The sequence below is a fragment of the Microcaecilia unicolor genome, chromosome 3, assembly GCF_901765095.1.
Source record: "Microcaecilia unicolor chromosome 3, aMicUni1.1, whole genome shotgun sequence".
In the NCBI taxonomy this organism is placed as follows: domain Eukaryota; kingdom Metazoa; phylum Chordata; class Amphibia; order Gymnophiona; family Siphonopidae; genus Microcaecilia; species Microcaecilia unicolor.
The window spans coordinates 520,320,957-520,340,732 of NC_044033.1; the positions used below are offsets into that span (position 1 = coordinate 520,320,957).

General features: G+C 44.7%; 1 protein-coding gene across 3 annotated transcripts in view; it reads right to left on the minus strand.

Moving 5' to 3' along the window:
* The window catches only part of HACE1 (HECT domain and ankyrin repeat containing E3 ubiquitin protein ligase 1), a 279,223-nt gene that overhangs the window by 70,903 nt on the left and 188,544 nt on the right, over window positions 1–19,776 (minus strand). For all 3 annotated transcript variants that reach the window (XM_030199163.1, XM_030199162.1, XM_030199161.1), the window contains 4 exons: window positions 17,224–17,335; window positions 17,035–17,132; window positions 10,173–10,260; window positions 4,146–4,295 (listed from right to left, as the gene is read on the minus strand). In XM_030199163.1, the coding sequence (XP_030055023.1) occupies window positions 4,146–4,295; window positions 10,173–10,260; window positions 17,035–17,132; window positions 17,224–17,335 (448 nt within the window). The remainder of the gene's footprint in view (window positions 1–4,145; window positions 4,296–10,172; window positions 10,261–17,034; window positions 17,133–17,223; window positions 17,336–19,776) is intronic.

The following is a 19,776-nucleotide window of genomic DNA, read 5'->3' on the forward strand; positions in this document are numbered from 1 at the left end:
CCTTATTTGTCCTGTTTCTCTGTCCTAATTAGATTGTAAGCTCTGTCGAGCAGGGACTGTCTCTTCATGTTCAGTGTATAGCGCTGCGTACGTCTAGTAGTGCTTTAGAAATGATAAGTAGTAGTAGTAGTCTTACCGCCTGACGCATGAGCTCGGGTCCCTCAGTTCATTTTAAAAAGCTAAAGCTATAGAATACAACTCCAAGGGGAGGTGAGAGGGTTTGTGAGAATACTTGGCCTGCTGTCCTTGGAGAACACCTGCTACAGGTGAGTAACTTTGCTTTCTCTGAGGACAAGCAGGCCATTGTATTCTCACATGTGAGACTCTCTAGCTACCAGGCTCACCGAAAACAACGTTAGGAAAATAGGGACTTGAAAGGCTGAGGCCTGTACTTAATCAACCTGAAACAATTTGTGGACTAATTTTGGAGGTGCAGTTTGGAACAGAACAAAACTAGGCCTAGCGGATGGAGTTGTATTCTAGACATCAAACAAATTCTGCAGAGCTGTCACGTCAAGTATTTATTTTATTTATTATTTATTACATTTGTACCCCGCGCTTTCCCACACATGGCAGGCTCAATGCGGCTCACATAGTAACAATATAAAGAATTACAAAGTCGTAAGAAGAATATATAGTTTGTGGTAAACGCAAAATTAATGGGGTTAACGGATAAGTAAGTTGAACATAGGAGGAATTGGGTATCCTGCTCAAGGCAGTAAATAGATGTGACATGTGTGGACAGAAGACCACATCGCAGCTTTGCAGATCTCCCTCTACGGAGGCTGACCTCCTGGGCTACCAACATAGCCATGGCTCTGACATTTCGAGCCTTGACATGACCGTCTAGAGTCACCCCAGCCCAGGCATAAGAAAAGGAGATGCATTCTGCTAGCTAATTAGAAATTGTGCGTTTGCCGATGGCTACCCTCAACCGGTTTGTGTCAAAAGAAACAAAAAGCTGGGTGGACTGTCTAAGGGCTTTAGTCCACTCCAGATAGAAGGCTAAGGCTCGATTGCAATCCAAAGTATTCAGTACACTTTCACCAGGATGGGCATTTGGTTTTGGGAAAAATGTTGGCAGGACGACTGACTGATTACGATGGAACTCTGACACTACTTTAGGAAGGAACTTAGGGTGCGTGCAGAGAACTTCTCTATTGTGGTGAAACTTAGTGTAAGTATTTAAGTCCTGTCTTAGTAGCACTTTTATGGAAAATGGTCATAAAATGTTATATAGATGGCATTACACTCCACAAAGATTGTTTCATGTGCAACATGTGGGAACAGGCTTATGTTGGAGACAATGTGGAATGCCAGGCGATCTGTATCATGTATGGTGGTCTTGTCCCGCAGTGCAAAAATACTGGCGGTACAAAAATAAGTACCTGAATATATGTAAACCACTTTGAACGTAGTTGCAAAAACCTCAGAAAGGTGGTATATCAAGTCCCATTTCCCTTTCCCTATTTGAGGTTGTACATGGAATATTGCTACTATTTGAGATTCTGTTGCTACTGTTTCGGATTCTACATGGAATGTTGCTACTATTGGAGATTCTACATGGAATGTTGCTATTCCACTAGCAACATTCCATGTAGAAGCCTGCCCTTGCAGATCAGCAATGCAGCCGCGCAGGCTTCTGTTTCTGTGAATCTGACATCCTGCACGTATCCTTGCAGATCAGCAACGCGGCTGCGCAGGCTTCTGTTTCTGTGGGTCTGACATCCTGCACATACGTGCAGGACGTCAGACTCACAGAAACAGAAGCCTGCGCGGCTGCATTGCTGATCTGCAAGGGCAGGCTTCTACATGGAATGTTGCTAGTGGAGGAGTAGCCTAGTGGTCAGTGCAGCAGACTCTGATTCTGGCGAACTGGGTTCGATTCCCACTGCAGCTCCTTGTGACTCTGGGCAAGTCACTTAACCCTCCATTGCCCCTGGTACACAATAAGTACCTGAATATATGAAAACCGCTTTGAACGTAGTTGCAAAAACCTCAGAAAGGCAGTATATCAAGTCCCAGTTCCCTTTTCCTCTACAGCACAGCAAATACTTGGGGTGCCATACCCTATGGTTTGATATGTTGAACTATATTGTTGTATGTTAATTGATATCTCAATAAAAGCCTTTAAAAGAAAAAAAAAAAAGAAACTTAGTGTAAGGTGTGTTCAGTACTGGTCTCCGTATCTCAAAAAAGATATAGTAGAATTGGAAAAGGTACAGCGAAGGGCGACGAAAATGATAGTGGGGATGGGACGACTTTCCTATGAAGAGAGGCTGAGAAGGCTAGGGCTTTTCAGCTTGGAGAAGAGACGGCTGAGGGGAGATATGATAGAAGTGTATAAAATAATGAGTGGAATGGATCGGGTGGATGTGAAGCGACTGTTCACGCTATCCAAAAATACTAGGACTAGAGGGCATGAGTTGAAGCTACAGTGTGGTAAATTTAAAACGAATCGGAGAAAATTTTTCTTCACCCAACGTGTAATTAGACTCTGGAATTCGTTGCCGGAGAACGTGGTACGGGCGGTTAGCTTGACGGAGTTTAAAAAGGGGTTAGATAGATTCCTAAAGGACAAGTCCATAGACCGCTATTAAATGGACTTGGAAAAATTCCGCATTTTTAGGTATAACTTGTCTGGAATGTTTTTACGTTTGGGGAGCGTGCCAGGTGCCCTTGACCTGGATTGGCCACTGTCGGTGACAGGATGCTGGGCTAGATGGACCTTTGGTCTTTCCCAGTATGGCACTACTTATGTACTTATGTACTTATGTGGATCAGCTACTAGGGTGGTCGATTCTCCAGCCTAAGCGGACCTAGCAACTTGCGAAAAAAGAAAGGAAACTTGAAAGGCCAAAAACACTACAAAACTTAAAGGGAAATATAATAAAATAAATAGGAAGGAAAAATAACTACAAAGGGGACAAAAATACCCAAATGGGAAGGCACTGTGAATAAGAGAAAAAAATGGAGTGGAGGAGTGGCCTAGTGGTTAGGGTGGTGGACTTTGGTACTGGGGAACTGAGGAACTGAGTTCGATTCCCACTTCAGGCACAGGCAGCTCCTTGTGACTCTGGGCAAGTCACTTAACCCTCCATTGCCCCATGTAAGCCGCATTGAGCCTGCCATGAGTGGGAAAGCGCAGGGTACAAATGTAACAAAAATAAAATAGATACTATTGGAGATTCTACATGGAATGTTGCTACTCTTTGAGATTCTACATGGAATTTTGCTATTATTGGGGATTCTACATGGAATGTTGCTACTATTGGAGATTCTACATGGAATGTTGCTACTACTGAGATTCTGTTGCTACTATTGGAGATTCTACATGGAATGTTGCTACTATTGGAGATTCTACATAGAATGTTGCTATTCCACTAGCAACATTCCATGTAGAAGGCTGCGCAGGCTTCTGTTTCTGTGAGTCTGACGTCCTGCACGTCAGGCTCACAGAAGCAGAAGCCTGTGCAGCCACATTGGTGATCTGCAAGGGTGGGCTGACTTCTAGTGGAATAGCAACATACCATGTAGAATCTCAAATAGTAGCAACAGTGGAAGAGTGGCCTAGTGGTTAGGGTGGTGGACTTTGGTCCTGGGGAACTCAGGAACTGAGTTCGATTCCCACTTCAGGCACAGGCAGCTCCTTGTGACTCTGGGCAAGTCACTTAACCCTCCATTGCCCCATGTAAGCCACATTGAGCCTGCCATGAGTGGGAAAGCACAGGGTACAAATGTAACAAAAACAAAAATAAAATAAGACAAAAAAAATGCACTGAGAAGAGAACATGACGACGCGTCCTCCCTGCTCTGTGGAAAAAATGAAGACCGAGGGACCCGGCGGAAAGGCACCAGGCGCACGTGTGGTGGGACGCTGCTAGAAAGTTCTATATAATCTTGCTAGTCAGCGACCGCACTGGGCTCCACCAGACGGTATCACCCAGACGTGAGAATGCAACTGGCCTGCTTGTCCTCGGAGAACCACTTGTTCCTAAATTATTTTAAACATCATCTGCCTGCAAAATTCCATTCCACGGCGTCATCAAATAAAAGGCGGTTGACCTGTGGGAACGGCCCTACCCTAGTCTACCGAGGATATCCACCCCTCGTCTTCTCTCCCAGGATATGGCAAAAGCTCTTACCCAGGATGTGCTTGTAGAAGGACCTGGTGAAGTAGATGTTGACCAGCTGCCGATGGTACAGAGCTAGGCCCAGGATCTCGCCTGCAAACCGGAAGTAGTTCAGGTGGTCAGGATTCACCGATGAGTTGCTGTTGGGTTGAAACGTCGTTCCTACCGATCCATCCCCAGAAAAATATAGAACATTATTTATTTATTTATTGCATTTGTATCCCACATTTTCCCACCGTATGGCGGGTTCAACGTAGCTTACATATTGCTAAAAAGGCGGTTACAAAATTTAGATTTGTAGAAGTCTAGTACATAATACAGAAGTACAACAAATGCTTAGGTTGATATATTAGCATGTATCTTATCATGTTTACTATGTAGCTGTCATTTCATACTCTGGTTATCACATGCTGTTACTCCTATTATTAGTCTGTTCTCATAATAATTACGATTTAAGGGTCATGAGTTGTGGTCATTTCTGCACGACTTCTGCTTTGTGATAACACATACAAATTTACTTAAAGTTTCTGTAGTTTACACTGATTTGTTATTACTGTTCTGAACAAGGACCTGTCGTACAGACACACTGAGGGAATCGAATGCCCATCTCCATGGGTGTCTATCTCCGAGAACAGGTACGTGAAGGGGCAGGACAGACCGTATTTTCGAAAAAAATGGGCGCCCATCTTTTTTTTTAGGATAATACGGTTTGTGCCGGGCAAATGCATCGGATTTGGGCGGATTTGAGCTGGGCGGTTTTGTTTTTCAGCGATAATGGAAACCGAAGGTGCCCAGCTCAAAAACGAACAAATCCAAGGCATTTGTTCGTAGGATGGGCCAGGATTCGTAGTACACTGGTCCCCCTCACATGCCAGGACACCAACCGGGCACACTAGGGGGCACTTGTAAAAAGTAAAAAAAAAAAAAAAAAGTAAAATACCTCCCAAGTCCATAGCTCCCTTCTCTTGGGTGTTGAGCCCCCCAAAACCCACTCCCCACAACTCTACACCATTACCATAGCACTTATGGCTTAAGGGGGGCACCTAGATGTGGGAAGTGGGTTTTGGGGGCGGTTTGGAGCACTCCGATTTACCACCACAAGTGTAACAGGTAGCGGGGGGATGGGCCTGGGTCCACCTGCCTGAAGTCCACTGCACCCACTAACAACTGCTCCAGGAACCTGCATACTGCTGTGATGGAGCTGGGTATGGCATTTGAGGCTGGCATACAGGCTTGAAAAAAGTTGTTTTTTTGGTGGGAAGGGGTTAGTGACCACTGGGGGAGTCAGGGGTGGTCAGCCCCGATTCCTTCCGGCGGTCATCTGGTCATTTAGGGTACTTTTTTGGGACTTGTTCGTGAAAAAAAAGGGTCCAAAAAAAAAATGACCCAAATTCGCGCTAAAAACGCCTTTCTTTTTTCAACTATCGGCCGAGGGCGCCTATCTCTCCTCGGCCGATAAACACGCCCCAGTCCCGCCTTCACCACGCCTCCAACACGCCCCCATCAACTTTGCCCGTTTCCGCGACAGATTGCAGTTAAAGAGGCCCAAAATTGGCTTTCGATTATACCGATTTGGGCGCCCACGGGAGAAAGGCATCCATCTCCCGATTTGGGTCAAAATACGGGCGTCTTTCTATTTCGAAAATAAGCCTGACTGTGTACTAACTGAAATTGCATTTTAACAACAAGTATTTTTAATTTACTATGAGGAGTCGATATTCAAAGTGATTTAACTGGCCAGAAATGGGCTGGTTAAATCACCTGTTCGGAGCTAACTGCTAATTTTCAGCGACACTTAACCAGTTAGTGCTACTGAAAATAGCCATTTAGCAATGAAATGAAAACCGGCTATTTGGGGGGGGGGGGGGGGGGGGCAGAGTTGGCACTTGACTGGTTAAGTTCTGACATTCAGCACTTAACTGGCCAGGTTAATCACATAAAAGTCGGTCCTATCTTCATGTACCCCGTAGCCGGCTAAGTGTTAGATAGCTCTGGAAACCCAGAAATTCAAGGTCAGACACAGCATTGAATTTCTGGGTTTAACGCTGGCGACGGTCAGCAAAACGCTGATCACCACCAGCTGAATATGGGGACCTATATACTCAATCTGAACATTATAAAAGATTTAGATCAACATCAGTCCACGTTAGGTATCTGATGTCATGCTAGCCCACGTTCTCGCTTTTAAATTCATTTTGCTCTTGCAGGCTACTGCAGAGCCAACCTGGGCTAAGGAATCTAATGCTGAGGACATATAAGCCCAAGTCAGAAACACATTAATTGATTTGCTTGCTTTATTTTTTGTCTATTAGATTGTAAGCTCTTTGAGCAGGGACTGTCTTTCTTCTATGTTTGTGCAGCGCTGCGTATGCCTTGTAGTGCTATAGAAGTGATAAATAGTAGTAGTAGTAGTCTCTTGTAACCAGAGCTAATATTGTGATGTCATAATGCCTCAGGCCACCAATAAGAGCCAACCTCATCAGTGATGTCACAATGGCTTGATTGTCCTATACTTGGCTTACTTTTATTACATAGCTCTTTGAGCAGGGACTGTCTTTCTTCTATGTTTGTGCAGCGCTGCGTACGCCTTGTAGCGCTATAGAAATGCTAAATAGTAGTAGTAGTAGTCTCTTGTAACCAGAGCTAATATTGTGATGTCATAATGCCTCAGGCCACCAATAAGAGCCAACCTCATCAGTGATGTCACAATGGCTTGATTGTCCTATACTTGGCTTACTTTTATTACATAGCTCTTTGAGCAGGGACTGTCTTTCTTCTATGTTTGTGCAGCGCTGCGTATGCCTTGTAGCGCTATAGAAATGCTAAATAGTAGTAGTAGTAGTAGCTCCCTGACTTCCAGCAGCTCTTTCAGTTCTGACTCAGAGCCATCCAAGGCACTTGCTAATCAACTTTCCCAGAGACTCACAAGCATAGACTACCGAAATGAGCAGCATTAAAGCAGCTGTATGTCAACCACATACATCTGAAACTGTAGGCCCTTAGATTGTAGGAATATTGCCAAAGGCTGTAAATAAATATTAAACTGCTAAGACAGGACAGAACCCTGTGGGACCCCCAAGTCTCAACAGTCTTTGTGCAAATTCACGGTCATTCACTGTCACGTTTTGTACACAATTTGACAAAAAAAGCCTTTAACCACAGAAAGACTTGACTGTGAAGCCCTAGAGAATGCAAATGTGATAAGAGTGACTGATTTACCGTGTCAAACGCCACCAAGTCACTGGGTTTGTGCCATTTCCTGAAGGCTGGCCCTTTTCTGAGTGATGTATGGTGAAAGAAGGCGAAAGAGCCTAGTCAGAGGAGCAGCTTATCAGCTTGGCAGTACTGCGTTTAGGTCTAATTATTTGAGGCTCTAGGATTCGTTTTCCTTGTTCCTCTGAGCGGGGCACTGTTCTCAGTAGGGGGCAGTTATATGTCGACCTAATCACAGAATATTTTGTGTGTGTGTATTTCAGATCCTTTAGCTTGTTCGAATTTTCTAAGGGATGGTTTCTGAAGGACAGGTCCCTCTCTTTAAACCGTTTCCATTTCACCCCCTAAACTATACCATTCCCTCAAGATTTTTGCAGCTCAAATGCATGACCCTTCATTTTTCTTGCCATTAACTCTTAGCTTCCAAACTTAGAATCTGGGTTTTGGTTCTCTTCGGTTTCTTACAGCACACAACTACAGAGTCAGAGAAACCCCTTTACAAAAATAATACCTTGCGGATATGCTCCCAACAAATCTTTTTTCCTTTTTTTTAAATTGCAAAGTGCATGTAGGGGACAAGAGACTATGACAGCACACTGACCTATGAAGCTTCGTTTTTAAATGCACAGGGGAAGCGGTTTCACTAAGAATTTTGGTATTACATTGATCGAGGGAGTCATAGGCGCCCGGTATAAGAGGCTTGGGGAGGCTAAGCCTCCCCAGCCAGAAGTGCGGCAAGGGCGGGGCGGACCGCCCCGGGTGCAGCTCCCGCTGCCTTGAACATCTCCCTCCCTCCCCTCCGACTGGTGCGTGGACCATGCAATCTTTAGCCCCCCCCCCCCCCCCCCCGACTACTGCGGTATCGCTCTCCCCCTCCGCTCCTGGAGGGAGTCATCGTGAACATTCGGCGCACCTGTCCCAGCATAGGAGCTTATCCACGGGTGCCTACTACGTTAATCGTCGTTTAATCATTTATTCACTTTACTATACCGTTTCAAATTGTAGTTACAAAACAGAACGGGTTACATATTGATAAAAATCGTAATAAAAACAAACATAAAAGAACTCCATCAAATTGATAGGAAAGCAAACTAAGACAACCATTCTAAAAAGAAAAAAAAAACACCAATTCTTACTAAGCGGCCATTCGTAACAAGTACACGACTAACATATAATTCTGCTGAATCTTCAATTCTGCCTATTATTGCCTTTTATCAAAGATTATTTTCAAACGTATTCTGAAATTTTCAAAATTGAATATAGGACTCTTCCAATCTAAGATGTTTTGGGAGACAATTCCAGAGAGAAGGGGCCAAAAAAAAAGAAGGCTGAATTTCTGGTGAGTTCCCATCTGGCCTTCAGTGGAGATGATCAATCTATTGTCTGTAAGTGATCGAAGTGTTCACCCAGGCAAGTACGGTAAGATGAGGTTAGATAAATAGGATAAAATTAATAGATATAGTGCTTTATGAGTCAAGGTAAGGATTTTAAATTTTATTCTGGCTTCTACTGGGAGCCAGTGAAGTTGGAACAAGAGTGGCGTAATTCTGTCATGTTTTGAAGCCCTGCAGATGACACGAGCTGCAGTGTTTTGTATCATCTGTAAGCGTTTTATATTTATTTTAGTAAGTCCTGCATAAATGACATTACAACTAAGTGGTTTTCTATTTAACTGAACGTGAATAACCGATTATTAATTATTATGAATGGCAGATAGGAGGACTCCCGTGCAATGATGTTGGAACGGCGCTATTACTAAGATACTGGCTGTGGTCAATTGTAATACACTGAGCACTTTGCAATTAAAAGAAAAAAAGATTTGTTGGGAGCATATCCACATGGTATTATTTTTGTAAAGGGGTTTCATTGACTCATAGCTGCCAAATTCCAGACCATTCTTCAAGCCTCACTGAGTCCTTCCTCATGTTATTCACACCATCAGGGTGTCTACTGTATTGCAGATTTTGGTATCATTTGCAAAAAGGCAAACCTGACCAGACAGCTCTTCAGCAATATCACTTAACCCTCCTATACCCGAAAGCACCCTCCTGCCTGCAACACAGAGCTAAGCCACTTAGCAACAGGTAGAATCATTCAGTGTCGTTTCGTGATGGTGACAGCAGGGAATAACAGCCCTTCTATCATGGGGCTTAAATTTACATGGTCAGCAGGCAGTGGCGTAGCAAGGGCGGGGCGGTGGGGGCGGTCCACCCCGGGTGCATGCTGCTGGAGGGTGCAGAGACCAGCCACGCGCCTGTCGGCTCTGCTGGTTCCCTGCTCCCTCTGCCCCGGAACAGGTTACACCGGGGAGGGGGGTGTAATTGCGCCGGGGGGGGGGGGGGGTGTCGTGCTGCACCCTGGGGAGACGGACGCCACTGCACCCGGAGGGGGGGGGGGGGGCGCAGTGGCGATCTGCCCCTAGAACGCCACTGTCAGCAGGGGAGAGTTTTTATTTAGGAAGATCGAGGCACCTTAGGCCTGGAACATCGACCAAATAAAATCAGGTGGGAATCCCATGCCCTCTGAGCACTCAGGAGACCAGCTTATATCAGCTTATATATTTGTATTACTTAACTTAAAGATCATACAACTGATACCCATTTCTCATGACCAATCTTAAAATGAAATCGCACCTACAGGTGTGCGTATATATTTTCCCATACATTACAAGGGCCTCTCTCTCAAGAAGGGTCTCAAAGAACGAAAGACCAGGAGTTTAGGAATTCCTTCTCCAAGACTCTGCTTTGGTTAGGTCTTGAAGGCAGCCATTGCCCATTTGGTCTGACTGATGCCATGAATCAAGAGGAGGTTAAGAAAATCTCATACCATCGGCTGACTGGGTGAAGAGAGCGTAATCAGGATTAATGATCTCGTTGGATAAAATATCAAACCATTCTCGAACCACACCTTGACCCTAAGCACAACATGAAAAAGATGTAGTGAATTAGTACTCAAAGACCTACAGGGAAATATATTATACACATAAAGCTTAATTATAAGTAATTTTGCAGTTTAAGACTGGTGAGTAACATTACTTACCGTATTTTTCGGACTATAAGACGCACCTAGGTTTTAGAGGAGGGAAATAGGAAAAAAAAAATTTGCTTTTTCCCTCCTCTAAAACCTAGGTGCTCCGGTGCGTCTTGTCCGAATCCCTCCCTCCAAGTTCGGGATCGCCCTCAGGGTTACCTCCTCCCCCCCCCCCCCCCCCCGTCACCACCTCTCCCCTTACTCACGCGATCTTCCCTGGTGGTCTAGTGACGTCGGGGCAGGAAAGAGCCCCCTCTTTCCTGCCCAGCGCGCTGCTCTCCATCCTCCTGTATGCACTGATGCCTGACGGTCTCGGCGAGATTCAAAATGGCCGCCGAGAATTGAAGTCTCGGCGGCCATTTTGAATCTCGCTGAGACCGTCAGGCTGCATACAGGAGGATGGAGAGCAGCGTGTCACTAGACCACCAGGGAAGATCGCGTGAGTAAGGGGAGAAGTGGTGACAGGGCCGGGGGGGGGAGGAGGTAACCCTGAGGGTGATCCCGAACTCGGAGGGCAGGCGGGCGGCCTGCCAGCCAGCCAAATCTCTACCTTCGGACTATAAGACGCACCCCCCATTTTCCTCCCAAATTTTTGGGGAAAAAAGTGCGTCTCATAGTCCGAAAAATACGGTAGCTTTTCTTATCTGAATACTGTCTCTTAGCTGTCACTTACCCGTCATTGCACTTCAATGCTTAATATCAGATAGGTAGAAGTGTGGTGCATTGCAAGGAAGGGGGAAAGAGGCACTGGGGAACAGCAAAGAATGCAGTGACCCCTTTAGCCACTGCGTACTGGTGGCCACTCTGAACTCGAGGTCTGAAAGCGCAGCAATTAGAAGTTATCAAATGTCAAGTCACTAGGATTTAGGCCAAAATAGGAGATGAAGCTTTAGACATCGTTGCTTAGGAAATATAAACCAACGCCATTATTTAATCAAGAATGCAAGGAGTAGGATGTGAGGTGGATGTAATTATGCACTACAGCAAGTCAGAGAAGTGTGGGTGACTCGCATGTTATCTGCCGCCTGAAATGCCCCATCACTACACAACCTAAGTTAGATAGTGTGTGTGGATTCCTGGATACAAATAACCAGTTTCACTAATTGCTCTGGATTTGTCATCAGATTTAGATCTCGTGGAAGATGTTTTTGGTTGAATATTGTGGAAAAGCCCTGCTTTGGATTATCTTTCCTTAGAAATCATACATTCAGGGTTTTCCTTCAAGGAGCCTGGTCTGAGACTAAACTTTTGACACGTGGATTGCACCAAGGCTCACCATTACCTCCCTTATTATTTTTGCAACCTTTAGGGGATATAGTTCATTCTTTCAGTATTTACTTTTTCCTTATGCTAACGATTATATTTATGATTACTAAAACTTGATATACCGCCTTTCAATTAAAAAATCCAAGCAGTTCACAATTAAAAACTATGAAACAATAAAAAAAAAACCTACAATAATCAACAGGAAAGTACATACATAAGTTCATAAGTGTTGCCATACTGGGAAAGACCAAAGGTCCATCAAGCCCAGCATCCTGTTTCCAACAGTGGCCAATCCAGATCACAAGTACCTGGCAGAAACCCAAACAATAGCAACATTCCATGTATAACCCCAAGAGTAGCAAGATTCTAGAATCCTAAAGAGTAACAAGATTCCATGTAGAGCTCCAAAGAGTAGCAACATTCCATTCAGAATCCCAAGTACATAAGTACATAAGTATTGCCATACTGGGAAAGACCAAAGGTCCATCGAGCCCAGCATCCTGTTTCCAACAGTGGCCAATCCAGATCACAAATACCCGGCAAGATCCCCAAAAATGTACAAACCATTTTATACTGCTTATCCCAGAAATAGTGGATTTTCCTCAAGTCCATTTAATAACGGTCTATGGACTTTTCCTTTAGGAAGCCGCCCAAACCTTTTCTAAACTCCGCTAAGCTAACCGCCTTTACCACATACTTACACGTTGAGTGAAGAAAAATTTTCTCTGATTTGTTTTAAATTTACTACTTTGTAGCTCCATTGCATGCCCCCTAGTCCTAGTATTTTTGGAAAGCGTGAACAGACGCTTCACATCTACCCGTTCAACTCCACTCATTATTTTATAGACCTCTATCATATCTCCCCTCAGCCGCCTTTTCTCCAAGCTGAAGAGCCCTAGCCCCTTTAGCCTTTCCTCATAGGGAAGATGTCCCATCCCCTTTATCATTTTCGTCGCCCTTTCTCTGCACCTTTTCTAATTCCACTAGGGAACATAAAAACACATATCCTGAAAAATAGCAAAAAGAAAAAGAAACGCTCACGCAAATCATTTCATCTGTCCAATCAAGTCCCCACCCCCTATGGGAGTGCTTGGGCAAAAAGGTGAGTCTTAACTAATGATCTAAATTTGGGGTAAGACTGTTCTGATTGAATCACTGAGGGAAGAGCATTCCAGAAGGATGGGGCAACAGAAAAAAATGCTACGCCGGGTTGATTCTAAATGAGAACAGCGAACAGCTGAGGTAGTTAGACTAGGTGCCCCTTTTACCAAGCTGCGGCAAAAGGGGGACGGCACTGGCACGTGTTTTACACGCACGCCAAAGCCCACTTTTACTGCAGCTGGTAAAAGGGAAGGTCTCGCTTTCCTTCAGGAAATGGCCAGGCAGCAAGTAAAGCACTTGCCACGCGGCCATTTCGGGGGGGGGGGGGGGGAGCCCTTACCGTCAACCCATTGAGGTGGCGGTAAGGGTTCCCACACTAACCTGGCAGTAACCGGGCAGCGCTGATTACCGCCGGGTACACTCCAGCGCTACAAAAATAAATCAATTTTGGTAGCGCCGGAAATGATGGCGTGGTAGAGATGGTGGTTCCGTTATAGCAAACGGTAAGCCCGCATTGGGCTTGCTGCCGCTTAGTAAAAGGAGCCCTATATGCAGTGAACAAGAAGGAATATAGGGGTAAATAGGGGAGGAAAGGCAGGATGCAATACTTGTATGTTTAGAACCTTGTAAGTCCGTAAGTATCTTATGTTGAATGCAGTGAAAAATAAGTAACCAATGATTTACAGTTGCTTGCCTGTTGGAGGGGCACGAGAATGTGGGCTATTGAAAATCTGAATACCTGCCTGGAATGGATTTTGGATTGGACGAAGGCAAGTTGGATGGTTATCAATGCACAAAAATACTGGATGTTTAGGTTTTAGTGAGAGAATACGGAACTAGGTTACAACCAATGACGTACAGCTGGGTGATCCCTATAAGAGATTCCATGAAATCCTTGGGTTTGGCTGGGATCAGAAGGGACTGGGCAAAAACAACTCTCCCAAGTTGCTCTTTAGTAGACTGCATATGGTTATGCGACTTAAGCCTTATATTGATCCACAGGCCCTTCGTATAGTCATGCAACCCACAGTTCTTACTGCAATGCACTTTATATGGGCCTGACAGCCAAAATGGCTAAATGACTTCCAACTGGTCCAAAACACCGCTGCTCATATTGTTACCAAAAAATGCAGGAAACTCAATGAAAATTATAATACAAATGCAAAGACCTCTAAAAACCGAATGACTCTAACCACTCTGAATTTCTAAGCTTGTATCTCTATATAATAAAAGGCACCTCCAACGTTCTGAAGCCTCAAGCCGGAAATTGAGGCGCCAGAGATATCCGGTTTGCCCTGAGTGTCTGGCCTGCCCTCGCGTCATAACGTCATGACGTCGAGGGCGGCGCTATGACAATCGGCCAAACGCCATCTCCCTGACCCTCGGTGGATATTTCCCACCTCCGGAGGACTAACATTGCCCGCACAACGTCGGAGAGAGGCAGGCGGGGACGTAAGCATTGGCGACACGCGATCTCACTCCCCTTGCCCCTTGGCAGCCATTTCCCAACTTCGCAGGACTCCCATCGCCCCGGGCCCGCACAAACTCGGAGACACGGAGGGAGCGACGCAGGTAGGCAGCCTGAACGTTGGACACACGCAGGGAGCCAGCCTGCCTGCCTGAACGTGCCAGGAAGGGAGACAGCTTCAGTCGGAGGGAGCGCCACGACCCTGAAAGGCACTGGAAGGGGGGGGGGGCACTCGAACCTCAACCTGCGAGGAGGGAAGGGGGGGCACTCGAACCTCAACCTGCGAGGAGGGAAGGGGGAAAAACGCCGGCAGACGGAGGGACCACCATACTGAAAGCCCAAGGGAGGCGGGGCCAACACCCTGAAGCTGGGATTCCCTCTCACACACACACACACTCACATTCTCGCAAAAACACGCCACACACACTCTCACTCTGTCACACTCACACATTCACTCTCTCTCACACACACTCTCTCAAACACACACTACGATACCGAAAAACGCCGCCACAGGGCCCACGATCCTGCAGGCCGGGGGGGGGGGGGCCCACGACCCTGAGGCTGGGAGGGGGGAGGGGGACGAGATGGATATGGGAAAAGGAAACACAGGGGGGGAGCGGGAAGGATGCCAACACATGCAGGGGGGGGACCCCTGTGGCACACTCTCTGTCTCAAACACACACTCTCACACAGACAGTCTCACTCTCTCTCACACACACACACAGTCGCAAATTCACTCTGTCTCTCACACACTCACTGTCAAACATACACACTTCCATGAAAACCTTGCTAGCGCCCGTTTCATTCCTCTCAGAAACGGGTCTTTTTTACTAGTTGTATAATATATATGTGTGTATAAATTCGCACTAAGGATATATGTGCCGCCTAGAAGAGCTTTCCATATGGGAGCATCACCGGATGGAGCATGTGGGAAATGCCATCAAGAAGGGGCTACACTGGCTCACATGTTTTGGACATGCCCAAGAGTGGTTTGGTTTTGGAAAAGTATACTACAACAAGTGACAGAACTCTGGTCCCGAAGAAGGACATATGATCCAAAGTTGCTTTTTGGACACCCAAGGCTAAGCAAGCCAATGCCGAAGGGATTCACAGGCTTTGTAAAAAGAGCTACAGTAGTAGCGAAAAAAGCAATCCTGCAGGAGTGGCTGGGGAACAAAACCACCATCACTGCAATATTGGCGAACTCAAATGCTTATATTACGTACAGAGCATCTGGCAATGCGGAACCAGCCACAGATAAGACAACAATTCGAATGCAGATGGGCACCCTTTTGGGAAACCTTGACCCCAATGGTCCGGAGCCAGATATTGAACCTATAATCCCCGTTGCTGCTGCTCCTGTAACCTCTGCTTGTTATTGGATATATAAGGGAAAAAGGGGAGGGGAGGCTTTGGGGAGGGAAGGGGGGTAGGGAACAGGGAGGGGAGGGGGAGTAGTTTAGGGGGGGAAATACTAATATCAATAAAAATACAAAATGTGAAGATATGCCAATTGCTGTTATGGAACTTGCTTATGTAATGTGAAATGTTACAGCTGATTAGGTTCACTTAATAAAAATGATTGAAACATAATATATATGTGTGTAGACAACCTCCCCCCCCCCCCGGTGTCACTGTGTTTCTACTTGCAGTGACTAGTGTCCTTAATCGATCGCTTTCCATATGATGCCCCAAAAGGCTTCTATGACTGCCACAGTGTTAATACTCCACATCCTTGGGGTACTCTTCTGGAGTGTGTTATCCGTTTCCAACTCAAAATGTGTCTTATAGTGTGAAACACGGGGACGGGGCGGGGATGGGGACAGAACCCGTGAGGACGGGGACAAACTGTGTCCCCGTGTCGCTTCCTATTTTGAAGCCTTTTAATGAACTGGACTGTTATTTATGTTTGATTGATGCAGACAATATTTTGATTTTTTGGAAAAGCAAGCAAACATGCTGGTCACAACTAGCAAAATGTGCATGGGGGATCCTGTACATCCTGCTACCAGCACATCTTCTAAGAAGACATCTTCAATTGCAGGAGGGACTGTGGAAGACAGGAGATTTAGACTGAATCCTGAGATTGTTGATGACTAATTCATAGATGAAAAAATCATAACAGTGCTTCATAGGGCTTATTTCTCCCCTCTAGGGAATACAGAACGGTTGTATTTTGTACCCCTGGACATTTTAACAGGGTGGATTAGGATTCCTTGGGGGAAGCAGAAGTCAGCTATTGTTGGGGTTGGAAGGGTAGAGGGTGGTGGTGGTAGTGGGAGGGTTATTATAGCTGTTCGTTGTTATTATTGTTTTCTATTTGTAATATATACACAACAATTGCACAGCATAATGTTCCTTTTTATACTTTAATAAAAAAAATTAAATATAAAATCGTAAGTGTTCAAAGCTTCTGCAGACGAAACCAGAGCCCATAGGGATGGGGCGGGGACGGAGACAGGCCTGCGGGAACGGGATGGGGATGGAGATGGGGCCTACGGGGACGGGATAGGGACGGAGACGGGGCCTATGGGGACGGGGTGGGGATGGAGACGGGGACAAATTTTGTCCCCATGTCATTCTCTATAAACTCACCACCAGATTCTACTAGAGAGCAGAAACAGGAATCATCACTGAAGAATAGATAAACACGGGGGCTATATTCACAGGTTGATCCTACGGCTCCACGGCTAGAGGGAGGGGGCTCAGTCAGAACTGATTTTCCACCGACTGCAGCCAAGGGCTGTAACTACAAATGACTGCATTTCCATTCAGCATATTAACTATCATTTCCACATGACACGTGTTGTCATTTTCACTTACCATGCCTTCCTCTCCATGGAACCGAACTGCAATCCCTTGCTTTAGTTTTTGGCAGTTTGATTTAAACACAACTTCACAGCTGCTCCTAAAAATAGAATCTAAATATGTAAGAAAGGTTAATTTTTACTCTTCTAAGCTTCAGAGCAGTAAGCACGTGAAGGGCGGGACTCTCTCTGTACAGCCACATACCTCTGTGCACTAACAGGATGTCACTCTCGCTCACAGGCCGATGCACCATATCCGAGTCAGGCTGACCTGCCAGCAAGTGCTCATAGAACCACTCACAGCGCTCCTTAAAGGGCTACAACAGGAAAGAAACAGAGAACACATTACTCCCCTTTCACTGGAAACTTTACTTGTGGTAGTCGTGTTAGTCCACTTTTAAAGGTAATCATCAATAGAAATCAAACAAAATAAAACATGGAAAAGAAAATAAGGTGATACCTTTTTTATTGGACATAACTTAATACATTTCTTGATTAGCTTTCGAAGGTTGCCCTTCTTCCTCAGATCGGAAATAAGCAAATGTGCTAGCTGACAGTGTATATAAGTGAAAACATTCAAGCATTACTATGACAGTAAAATAGATACCATTGGAGATTCTACATGGAATGTTGCTACTATTGGAGATTCTACATGGAATGTTGCTACTATTGGAGATTCTACATGGAATGTTGCTACTATTGAGATTCTGTTGCTACTATTGGAAATTCTACATGGAATGTTGCTACTATTGGAGATTCTACATGGAATGTTGCTACTATTGAAGATTCTACATGGAACGTTGCTACTATTGGAGATTCTACATGGAATTATTCCACTAGCAACATTCCATGTAGAAGGCTGCGCAGGCTTCTGTTTCTGTGAGTCTGACGTCCTGCACATACGTGCAGGACGTCAGACTCACAGAAGCAGAAGCCTGCGCGGCCACATTGGTGATCTACAAGGGCCGACTTCTACATGGAATGTTGCTAGTGGAATAGCAACATTCCATGTAGAATCTATAGAAATCAAACAAAATAAAACATGGAAAAGAAAATAAGATGATACCTTTTTTTATTGGACATAACTTAATACATTTCTTGATTAGCTTTCGAAGGTTGCCCTTCTTCCTCAGATCGGAAATAAGCAAATGTGCTAGCTGACAGTGTATATAAGTGAAAACATTCAAGCATTACTATGACAGTAAAATAGATACCATTGGAGATTCTACATGGAATGTTGCTACTATTGGAGATTCTACATGGAATGTTGCTACTATTGGAGATTCTACATGGAATGTTGCTACTATTGGAGATTCTACATGGAATGTTGCTACTATTGAGATTCTGTTGCTACTATTGGAAATTCTACATGGAATGTTGCTACTATTGGAGATTCTACATGGAATGTTGCTACTATTGAAGATTCTACATGGAACGTTGCTACTATTGGAGATTCTACATGGAATTATTCCACTAGCAACATTCCATGTAGAAGGCTGCGCAGGCTTCTGTTTCTGTGAGTCTGACGTCCTGCACTGCGCGGCCACATTGGTGATCTACAAGGGCCGACTTCTACATGGAATGTTGCTAGTGGAATAGCAACATTCCATGTAGAATCTATAGAAATCAAACAAAATAAAACATGGAAAAGAAAATAAGATGATACCTTTTTTTATTGGACATAACTTAATACATTTCTTGATTAGCTTTCGAAGGTTGCCCTTCTTCCTCAGATCGGAAATAAGCAAATGTTGGTAGATGACAGTATATATGACACAGACTCAAAAAGAAAAGAATGGCACACATCCTTGCAATATATCCCAGCTGCAAACTATGCCAAAATATCTCACAGGACTCCAAGATCATTCAGAAAGGAAAAATATTCAACATTAAGGAATCTTTCACGTGCTCATCTTCCAATGTGGTATATATCATTCAGTGTAAAAAGTGCGACGAAGGCTGCTACATTGGAGAAACAAGTCAGATGCTAAAGAAGAGATTTAATTTACATAGACACCATATGAAAAAAGCTAGTACCAATCAGGATGTCACCTCTGTGGGGCAGCACTTTACAAAACCAGAACACTGTACCAGTGATTTCATGAAAGGGAACTTTAAAACAATACAGGAACGTAAGACCTTTGAAGTCAAAATGATTAAATATTTTGACACCCACCAGACAGGACTTAACAAAGATCTGGGTTTTCTAGCCCATTACAAAGCATAAAATTGTATTGCTTTGTAAACTGTATTGCTCTCCTGTCTCACTGACTCTCACCTATCCACGCCCATCCTGTTAGACTGTCACTGAAATGCTTTGAAGTTATTTGGGAATGCTGGGTGGCTTTGACTGTACGAGGTTTGAAGGCGGATTATTTTGTTACTTGATTTAGTTACGTACATTAGATTGATTATGGCCTATCACGTCCTAATGAGCGTGGGGTAGTGTCAATCACAATTGTACACTGTAAATGTATTACTGCATTATTTTTTTCATATATATTAGTGATCCTGCATACATGTCCGACTTAATAGACCTGCCACCCAGAAACGCCAAAAAATCATCCAGAACTTTCCTCAACCTTCACTTCCCTAAGTGCAAAGGCATAAAGTATAAAGTACTACATGCATCAACCTTCTCCTACATGAGCACGCAACTCTGGAATGCACTACCACGCAACCTGAAAACGATCTATGAATTAACCGACTTCCGCAAACGATTGAAGACCTATCTCTTTGAAACAACATACTGCAAGGA